Here is an 11022-nt window from a genome sequence, read left to right on the forward strand (position 1 = left end):
CAGCCTCGACAAATTGGAGGGAGGAAATCCAACTATTTCTATTATGAGATAGTATTATTCTTGGTTAATAATTCCTTTATGCATGACTGAATTTTGATAGGCTGTGTGCATGATAATTGTACCTAATAAACCACTGCATCTGAAGGCGTTTTTTGATTTTGTGCATATCGGTCATTTTGATTCAGAGTGTGACAGAAACGTTGGTCACTGATTTGGCATATTTGGCAAACGTACAGGGGAGATGCTACATCTGTGTGTTGGACAGGGCGATCAGGCACGTGAGATACCGCAAGATGGCGCACGTGCATTCGGTTTTAAATTGTGTCCTGTAAGGTTACAAATGCATGCACACGATAGTTGTTGTTGCTTTTTTTTAAATTATTATTATTGTTAAGAATGTAAAGTCAATTAGCCGACAGTGACATATAGTGATTTTGAAACAGGTAAACCTGTAGTAAATAGTTAGGCTGAAAATAGCCTGAATACACGAGAGTGAAAGACACTGCAATTTACTTGACAAAGACAAACCAGCGCGTATAATTCATTAAGGAAAATAGCTTGTTAATTAGCGCTAAGTTAACCTGATTTCTCTTAATTAAAACATCTTTCTCCGTTTACGAGGTGGATCTAAGCAGATCTCCAGGGTGTTGAAATGTCTGCAGCAGCAGATGGTCAGGCTGTAATGGTTAACGCTCTCCTTCTTGCAGATCCTTCCGACCCACGAAGAGATTAACGGACAGCCATTACTTCTTATCAAAAGCAACATTTAACCGTTTTTGATCCACGTCGGATGTGCGTGAACGTGAAACCTGACTCTCCTGCTGTGGATACCTTAAATACATTCAGGGCCGTGTCTGTGTCAGGCGCACAAGCAGTGGGACCAGGCCTGTTCGTCAGGCCATGCGCAACCTATCATCACCTGTAAGGAATACTGTTAAACAAGCGGGCCCAACTTTACACACACACACACACACACAGGAGTTTATATCAACGCTCAGATACAAAAGTGATGAACGTGACCCTTGCTTTCTCACATGCACGATGACATGCACGCACCGATTCTTTAGGGAGAATGCTCTCTCTCTCTCTCTCTCTCTTTCTCTGCATTCCCTAACATCCGAAATAACTGGGCTACTTTCAGACATAAACGGCAGTTTGGGAAGATTTGGCTATTTTCTTGCCTGTTGTGTTCCATTACCAGATTGAAGTTGAATAATAAGCGATGAGTCAAACTGCGCACCCTTCATCTGCAGAGCTGTAATTAACAGGGGAAAAACGCAGGCGGCGGGGAAAAAATGCAAATGATTCCGCACAAAGGCTTCTCGCAAATTGGCGTCACCATTCCTCAAATTATATCATTACTATATTTTGAAAATGTTAATCTGTTGAGCGGATTTCCCGCGGGAGTTGAGTAAATTAGTTCTATTTCCGAACGGGCTCTGTGCGTAAAAGCGCGCCGGCGACAAGCACCTCTGATTTGCTGATTACAATTAGACTCCCCAGTTTGCGCTCCTTCAAGCATTGATAATTTTCGGCATATTAAGCACGTTTTAGCAAAGGTGATAAGTCAGTTTTAATTGAAATGAAATTATTATTCTAATGGAAGTTTGGTTATTATTATTAGAAGGCAGCGCTCATTTTGGATCCACTTTTTTTAATATATAAATGCGGCGCGTAAAAAGGTTTTGAAGGGCATTAGGGTGTCAGGATTGAATGAGGTAATTTGAAGGGAATTACTTTCCCTTCTATCAGAAGTGAAGAAGTGAATTAAAAGTCCAAATCAATCGCCTTCACTCCCCCATTCTACTTTGACAGCAGCACAATTACAGATAATTAGATGGAGGAAACTTTTAATTGTGCGGATTAAGGAGGAGGGGAGAGAATTTTTCAGGATCAGAGGAAAAATTTAGGAGCCGAGTGTCTCGCCTGCGCAAATCGAATCAAAGGATTTGGTCGCTTATAAAAAAAAAAAAAAAAAAAAAAAAAACAGCATCGCGAAGAAGCCTTCTTCTCTTTTAATTGGAACTGCATCTCGTACATCGTATCAAATCGTTCACAACAATTAATGTAGATTTAATTCTATAATTATCATCAAATCGAATAAATGTGCGACTTAATTTAGATAGTTAAAAATTAACGTGCGTGAAGTTAATTGAGTAATTAAACTCCTCAACTGCCGCCTATTAATTTGCCAGCCTAATTAAAAATGAATTTGATTTTGTGTAATGTTGGTAATGTGGGCATCGGTGTTGGATGGGCGCTCTGATTAGTTTGTTTGCTTGGGTGTTACGTTTGAACACCTGCTGCTAATGGGGTCAATGATGTCTTCTTGCCTGCACATGCTCATTTTCTGCCAAGGGGGAGCTTTGGTGTATATGAGGGGTGCATTAGCATGGCAGGTCCAAACCCAGGTAACACACTGATATTCTATCAGGCAGTACTGAGAGCAGGCTTGATGTAATTTTGATGTTCTATCCATCCCTGGTCCAGCCCTGTCTTCTACCCCCTGGGAGCAGATTTAATGACGTATATGATACTGTGTGTACTGTAGAAAAGCTAAAGTGATAAAGCATTTTGGATCATTGTACAGGAAGGGCAGAGTCTTCTAAAAAATAGCAACTGTAATTTTGCATTAGTGGTCAGTGATTTATTGATTTAATTTTTACTATTTTATTCATATAGACACTATATGGAATGACATATATCTAATTTTTTTTTGTTCAGTGATGATTATAAACATAGGACCGCCATCTAAAGGCCTGCATGATGCAGGATGTAAACTCACAAGTATTAAATATATGTTTATATAAAATACATGTATGAATACGAGCAGCAGTTGGATTGGAGTGAGTGCAGGTCTTTAAAACGTGAAGCATTAAATCCGCTGCTTCTATTGTACAGGCAAAATGTAGATAAAAATTCAAATAAGAAGAAAATAAGACGGCCAGCAATGTGCCTGAATGCGAGTCTTGTTTGTCTTATTATCGGGTTAATTAAAGCTCAGATCTGACAATGTCGGTTGGGTGCAGAAAAGCGGATTTAAATGCAGAGTCTCCCGGGAGCGCGTGTCAAGGGCTGCCGCTTTTCACTGAGCCTGGACGGGCAATTATTGAATATTTGATGTTCAAAAAAGGGCGATACGAATAAATGGACTTATTCATCGCTGTGTAGGTTATGTCAAGATAACAAAAACAACAGCAAAAAAGTTTCAAAGCGCCAAAAAGGAGGACGTTGAAAGATCTCTGACTACTGAAGAGGAAAAAAAAGGCCGGATTGTATAAGGCATTTTTAAAAGGGTTCATTAAAATGTACACATTGAAATGCAGAGGGCTGCATTTGGGCTGGAGGTCAAGAGACGAACGGATTATATACTTCCTCATAATAATATTAATTAAACAATTTGCATGCTAATAAGGTAACAATTACCAGGGCCCCTGTTGAAAGATCCGGGTTATTACAACACGCCAATCTAGGGTGCCAAGGGTCAGGGAGGGAGTGGGGAGCGAAAATTTCAGCTCAGATTAACATTATGACAGCTTCAGACATTGGCTAAATAAAGTCGAATTAATTCCCTGTAATGAGAGGGGCGACGGAGTCTACTTAAAGTGGCGGGATTGATTAGCATTCTGTATTCATAAGCACGGTTCACTTGCATGAATAGGCTGTGGCACTGCATTCACAAACTGCACTGTGATGAGTTTCGTGTAGGTGTAGCATGAAAAATATACTCAACTACTGTTAGAAAGAGAGAGAAAAACCGTCTATCTCTCTATCTATCTGTCTATCTATCTATCTATCTATCTATCTATCTATCTATCTATCTATCTATCTATCTATGTTATATATATATATGTACTATGCATCATGTACTATATATGTTATATAGGCTAGTCAATACATATTGACCTTTAACAATAAATTTTCAGAGGATTTTTGGGTGCGTGGGCGAAACTAGGGTCTAATTTTGCAATTATGAATTAGACTCCATTAATCACACATACAGCCCAAGTCTGGGGAAATACCTCTCATTAGATATTAGGCAATGCTAAATTTCCTTTTTTTTTAATTAATGGCTCGTGTAATTAATAGGTTCATTTATGTTTCGTGCAGAAACGTAGGATCACCCCCACCTCTTCCAGACATTTAAACAATGTGTTCATGTTCATGTGTCTGCGCCTCTGTATATTGGACCAGTTGTAGTTTTGAATTACATCTGACAGCTCTGTGATAAATGTCTGCTCTTGACCGCAAGCTCGAGCGAAGTATCAACAGCCAACACTGAATCCAGTCACATTTGTCAACAGTGCATTGAAGTGGGCTGCTCTTATCTTTATAGACCACTGTAACGACCTTATCGCGTTTGGCGTGCACGTGCGCGCCGCGCGCGTTTACGTGCGCACGTAATTGTCAGAGAGAAAAGGAGATTTGTTATAAAGACACATCGACTCAAACGACGGTGAATCCAGCTCACTGGGTTTTTCCTCCGAGGTGAGATTTCAGTGTCTGTTTAGCGTTTAACTGGGTATCAAATGCGATCGCTCTCGTTCGAAGGCCCCCCGCGTGGTCGTCATGTAGCCTAGTCCTTATCAAAGCTCCCCCTCCCTCTGCCTTGTTGTGACAGCTCTGATATTGTTTATCGAGGTGGATGTCAGGTTTAATTAGCAATCGATAGGGAAAGCGCTCTCTGCCCGCGTCTCTGACGTCACCGCCGATTAGCGCTTCTCATTGGTCTCAAATTCCCCGAGCCGAGGCTAATTATTGGAAGGTGGCCGCGTTGATAAAGTACAGCTCGTCCCCCCTCCTTTTCTCCCGCACCATGTCCCCTCCTCGGCGGCCGCGCACGCTGCGTGTCTTTTAAACTCTGCGCCGCCGGGTCTCTACACGTCGCTTCCTCTTTTTTTTGCCCGGGAGATGATGGACAGCAGGATACTGGATCCACCTCACGCCCAGTTCGGAGGCTCGCTCGGCGGAATGGTGAGCTTTCCGTACCACCTCAGCCACCACCATGTGTACGAACTGGCCGGGCATCAGTTGCAGTCGGCGGCCGCCGTCCCTTTCTCCATAGACGGATTACTGAACGGCTCGTGCGCCGCCTCGGTGGTGAACTCGAACCCGCTGCTGTCGTCTGGCTGCGCTATGAATGGAGATAACCAGCAGTACAAACTGACAGGTAGGCTACGCTAACGAAGCACAAAATACTAGTTTAATATCAGCGACGTAACAACAACAACAAAAAATATATATATATATTCGTGCCATTAAATGCTTTAAAAAGCTATTGAAAAGCTCATTGTTGAAGGAACGCTTTGGTTTCCTCTTCAAGTGGCGTCCAAAACAAGAATGTTAGAGCCAGATGAAACAAAGAAGCTGTGTAGTTTGTTTACAGCACTGAAAGCTGATGCAAAGTAAGATGCTTCTCAGCATACACAGTATATACATGTTTAATTTTTGTCATTATTTGCGCTTGGTATCTTGCTAAATCACACCAAGATGTATTATTATTATTATTATTATTATTATTATTATATGTTGTTGTTAATTGCTTGTAATAATACTGATAATAATAACAAAAACAACAACAGCAACAACAATATTTGTAATAATAACAATTACAAAAAATAATAATAATAATTCTAATAATGATAATAATAATAATTTGATATAAAGCGAACATAGGAAACACGCACAATAGGCAGAAAATGAGGCCAAAATGGAAACTCTGACTTTAATGTCTGACAAAGCGTGGTGTTAATATTCTAACATATTCTATTCTCGTAGATTCGGGAGATCCAGAGAAGGATAGCCCTGGCTGTAAGAGAAGGCGAACTCGCACCAATTTCACTGGCTGGCAGCTGGAAGAATTAGAGAAGGCATTTAATGAGAGCCATTATCCAGATGTGTTCATGAGGGAGGCTCTGGCTCTCAGACTCGACTTGATAGAATCGAGGGTGCAGGTAAAAATACCAAATATTTCTATTTAACCTCCCTGTTGTTGGTTTGGGTCATAAAATAATAATTAGAGGTTAAATCCTTTAGAGGGAAAAAACATTGTGCAAGAGAAATATGCAAATACGTTCCTGTGTTGTTTATGGAACCACAAATGGTGAGAGAGAAAAAAATCGGAATTTTTATGCAAATAATACTTCATAGGCTTGGGAATTTAAATTGCAGTACGATGCTTTCCTACTGATCTACTGCTTTTCACTGTAGGCCCACCTTACACATAACCAACCTTACACTTCACCTTAGGGACTGTAAATAACATCAAGCTGAAAGTTAAAATCTAATAAAAGAAATTTCATGTGCTGGCCAAAAAGCTAAACTCAGAATGAACAACAGTCATTAACGAATAGTTTTATTAGATTATTAGTCTTTATATACAAACTCTATCTTAAAAAAATAACAAAAAATAAATAAATAAAAACAAAAACCAAACAACAACAAAAAACAGTGTAGAGATTTGATAATGGTGGAAGATATTTAGCAGTGTTCTCAGTGTGGGGTGCTTGCATCATAACCAACAAATATATAATTTCTCTAATTTTGGTTGTATAAAATATATGCATTTTAATTTATATGTAACAATAGATAAACCAACATCCGTAACGTATTTGGGATAAAAGCTTGAATGTTGCTAAATGAATGTTTTAAAATAAAAAATAAAAATAAATCAATGCACGAGAGTGTATTGCTCCCAAGGCCTAGTCATAATAATTGTATTTACGAACGCATAAAAGCTTATATTACAGTAACTATTAATCTAAAATAAACTAGCTAATTTAAATGTTTGCTTAAGCAATAATGACACGCTTTAAAAAAGCGACACATGGCATATGCTGCATAGAAATGCTTTATCAAAACAAAGCAGCCAAACATCTAGAGAATTTCCATGTAGCTCATATTAATGTAGTTTGTAATGAGAATTTTATTAATTTTTTTGTAAAGGAATATATTTACTCTGCATAATTATATTGATTTTGGTTTTATTTGGAATGGGGCCTAATTTCTATGGTTGTTAAACCCTTTTCATATGGTTTATTTTTTATATTTTTATTTTAACTTCCTCTTTATTAAGCCTAGAATATGGTCTACTCATACAATATATTTCAAATCAATATGTTATCAGTATCTATTTTGAAGACCAACTCCTGGCAATGGCGTTGAACAATGGAGTGCAAAAACATGGGTATAATTTAAAAGATATATATATATATATATATTTCCCCCCGTCCAATAATCTGCAGGTGTGGTTCCAGAACCGTAGAGCCAAGTGGAGGAAAAAAGAGAACACGAAGAAAGGTCCAGGCCGACCAGCGCACAATTCGCATCCGACCACGTGCAGCGGCGAACCCATGGACGCTGAAGAGATCGCGCGGCGCGAGCGCGAGCGCATGGAGAAGAAGAAACGCAAGCAGGAAAAGCGGTTGCTCCGGTCGCAGAATAACAAGCTGGTTTCCTCGGACTTGTTCCACACGCCGGGCTCGGACAGTGACAGCTGCGTGTCGCACGTGACGGACAGCGAACACCAGCAATTGCACTGCGAAACTGTCAGCCGTCACCAAACGCACGCGAGCTGCGAGCAAACGCCAAACCAAAGAAGTGCGCACGCAGACGCGAGCGGCGCCGAGCTGGACTTATCCGAGGGCGCGCGCCAGGCAAACCTCGCCAGATCTCCTGGCCTCCAAAAAGCCAATCCTTTCAGCGTGGAGAGTCTGCTGTCGGACTCCAGGCCACGACGTAAACCTGCTGTCGACTTCCCAGTAGCCTCTGCGCGGCCTTTGATAGGGAAGGGCCACTTTTTGCTTTACCCCATCACACAGCCGCTCGGTTTCATTGTACCACAGACTGCTCTAAAGGGCACGGCGGCAGGTAACGAGGAAGAGCACGAGCACGGGCCAAAGGTTCCCGTAAGCGACAGTGACGCTACCGGAAGCCCAATACAGAGGAGTGACGCGGAGCTGAGCAGTGTAAACCCAAATGCGACAGCAATCAAAGGCCAGGTCAGTCCGTCGGGTCCACTCGCGTGTTCACTGCAGGCCAGTCCGGGCCAATCCTGTAACGGGCCCTCACCGGGTGAAGTGTGTCCGCCAGATAGAGCGTCAGATCTCGCCTGTCCAAAGTCTCCCCCGTCCGAAAAAAAGGAGCAGTCGTTAGGCGTGTTCGATTATCCACAGAGCTCCGAATCGCCTTCAACCCACACGGACACCGACAAAGACTCGGCTGATGTCGATATGGGATAAATTGGGCACTGCATAAATCGAGGAGTGTCAGTTTATTTCCTGACACTCTTTCGAAGCTTAACCGAAGAGGAAAAACACACTGATATATCAACGCGGCCCCTTTTTATTTTATTTATTTTTTTTTTCATTGACATATTTATATTATGATTAGGGGAAATATCTGTGTGAACACTTGTGTATGTGTGTGGTGGGCTAAATGTTTATTGGAAAAAAAAAATAGATCAACAGCAGCAGCTCCCTGTAACAAACTGTAAAGAGAACAAGACAAAACCTCAAACGTTGTAAAAAGTATTCAAATATTTATATATGTAAGTTTTTCATAAATAAATCGATTGTATACAATGACATCTGCCCGTGTACGATACTAAATAGCCTTTATATTGTTGGTAAAGGTAGCCTCCATCTTTTAAAAGCCCAATATTGTATTTTTATGTGTGTATTGCTTTAACAAATTTATTCATCTATAAGCCCCGCTGAAATGAGGTTATAAGCCAGAGGCGAAAAGACCCGTTCGACTCCTGCAGAGTTTTGATATGAAAGTAATTATTTTCCCGGTGGCTACTGCAGGGATTCAGTTTATTTTAGCCCAAAGGGTTATAACACATTACCGATTTCCAGTGATATGAAATCACATAAACTTCCTAGAATAATAGAATTAGCATGAAAGGCTGGGGTGTCAAATTGAAATAGGAAAATAATAGCCCCGGCAGCTGGGAGTGTGTGTGCGCATATTGGAGTGGAGATGGGAATTCGTGGGGCGGAATTTTCATGAGCTTCCCCACTTTGTCCAGGCCCTTGTAGCCAGCTATATTAAGATAGATGTTCGATGATATCCCTCATTGTTCTGTCGCTTATATTGATGTCCCCGTGTTATCAGCCTATTGATCATGCGTCGGCTGTAATAGGACGGGCGCAGCAAACGTGCCTATTTACAATAGCAGAACACATTTGTTCTAATAGGGCTGGCGCTCCCTGGGGACGCTGCGGGGGCTCGCAGACATCTGCGCCTGGACAACATTAGCAATGTTGACCAGATCTAAAGGCGAGCTCAGAAAGACAAAAAAAGGGAGGTATAAAATAATACATCACAATCCGATCGCTTTAAATTACACCTGGACTATAACTGGTAAATATAGCATCAATAATACATGGCCAATGCGCCGGTATGGAAGGTGCGCGCTCCCTCTCTTTCTCTGGTCAATCCGCGCGCATTTTATTGTTTTCTTAAATTTCCTCGAGCCCTTCCAGCTCTCGTCGCATCTTGATTTGCAAATAAATTGAAAATAATCCGAGGGGCAGTGCTGCGTTTGAGGCGGCACAAATGAATTTCTGAGCCCGTGTCCCTATCAAAATATTTACATACATTTCACCAGGCCACTCATGTTAGCTCGGGAGCAGGAGAAGACTTAGCATATGGAGTTCAGAGCCAGGCATAGCCTACAGACAAACACTGAGCTAGATAAAAACACACGCACACACACACAAAACGAGTTTTTTTATGCACACAAAAGATCCCCACCTCATGGGCCCAAGTGCCAAGACAGAGAATCAATAACAATAATCATTTAATGTTCACATGACTATAAGGCTAAAACAATGACGTGAATAATTCATTCCTCCCGCGTGTTTCTGATTAAGCAATTACTGAGCAGCTGTCATCTCATCACCATCTCAAAGTCGACCGAGGAATGTATTAATTTCAGTCAATGAATTGCCTTTTAGATGGGGGAAAAAAGCAAGTGTTTGGAAAACGTGAGCAGTCTGGGGGTGTCCTTCAATTTATTACTCTCTCTCTCTCTCTCTCTCTCTCTCTCTGTAGAGCTCAGTGTTGGTGGGGGGCGTTCATGTTTAATTCATTTTCAGTCTGAATAGTAGGTATCGCTGGCTGCACACTGGTGGCCTTAAGGTGAAATTAGCGATTTGCTTAAGTAGTTAAGCTTTTGCCTGAAAGCAGGCTGCCGCACGACCCAAGACAAACTATCAATCGATATGGAGCCACGCAGCCTCCAGGAGATGTGTCCTCCATGAATCACACTTTATGAATTCAATTTCTACCCGGAGAAGTTTTCAATTTGAACGGCGGATCATTATGGGAGAGTGTAAATTGTTTTTGCTCTATTATGCATCGGACGCCATCATTTTTCTTTCTAATTACGGAGGTGTCAGGTCGGGCTGTCATGCGGGCGCTGATTTTCAATTTAACTGATCATCATGCATTCATTTTCCCATTTGATAAATTTGCTATCTCGACGCCGCGCCATGCCTGGAATGTTAAGAGAGGCAGAACAGCAGTGTGTGTGTGTGTGTGTGTGTGCAGCAATAAGTGCGGATCAGGCAGCTAATTTAGCACCTCCTGATATTCCATCTCCATTTTTCATTTTCAACTCTCAAAGGAGAGCAAAGCAGCCCAAAGGCAGCTAGCTGATATTCAACAACACCAGAGTAAAAAAAAAAAAAACCCACACTCTTAAAAACGCTTGTTTTCCTCAACACGTTTTCCAAATTAGGATATCAAGCTTAATTAATGCTAATTGAGCTCCTCAATAAGTGTTATTTTTATTTAATAGAATCAAATTCGAGCAATTAATTATGAAGGTGATTTTAAGAGCCTCATTTGCAACACCCAGGCCAATCCCCTCCCTCTCAGCGTTGTAGATTAATTTCTTTTGTCATTTCATATTTCTAACCCCCCAACCCCCCTCCCCCCACCTTCCCAAACTCAGGGGGTGATCCCATTCCTCGTGGAGAGCTGCTATTAGGGATACTCCAATTATGAAAATGC

The 11022-nt window shown here is 41.3% G+C and overlaps 1 protein-coding gene across 1 annotated transcript; it reads left to right on the plus strand.

The window, feature by feature from the left end:
- The first annotated feature begins 4518 nt into the window (after positions 1–4518).
- On the plus strand, positions 4519–8512 carry uncx (UNC homeobox). The gene is made up of 3 exons (XM_058378092.1): positions 4519–5170; positions 5779–5954; positions 7245–8512. The coding sequence occupies exons 1-3, from the start codon at positions 4912–4914 to the stop codon at positions 8238–8240; spliced, it is 1431 nt and encodes a 476-aa protein (XP_058234075.1). The 5' UTR covers positions 4519–4911; the 3' UTR covers positions 8241–8512.
- The last annotated feature ends 2510 nt before the right edge of the window (positions 8513–11022 follow it).

The sequence above is a fragment of the Hemibagrus wyckioides genome, linkage group LG24 (genome assembly GCF_019097595.1).
Source record: "Hemibagrus wyckioides isolate EC202008001 linkage group LG24, SWU_Hwy_1.0, whole genome shotgun sequence".
Taxonomy (NCBI): domain Eukaryota; kingdom Metazoa; phylum Chordata; class Actinopteri; order Siluriformes; family Bagridae; genus Hemibagrus; species Hemibagrus wyckioides.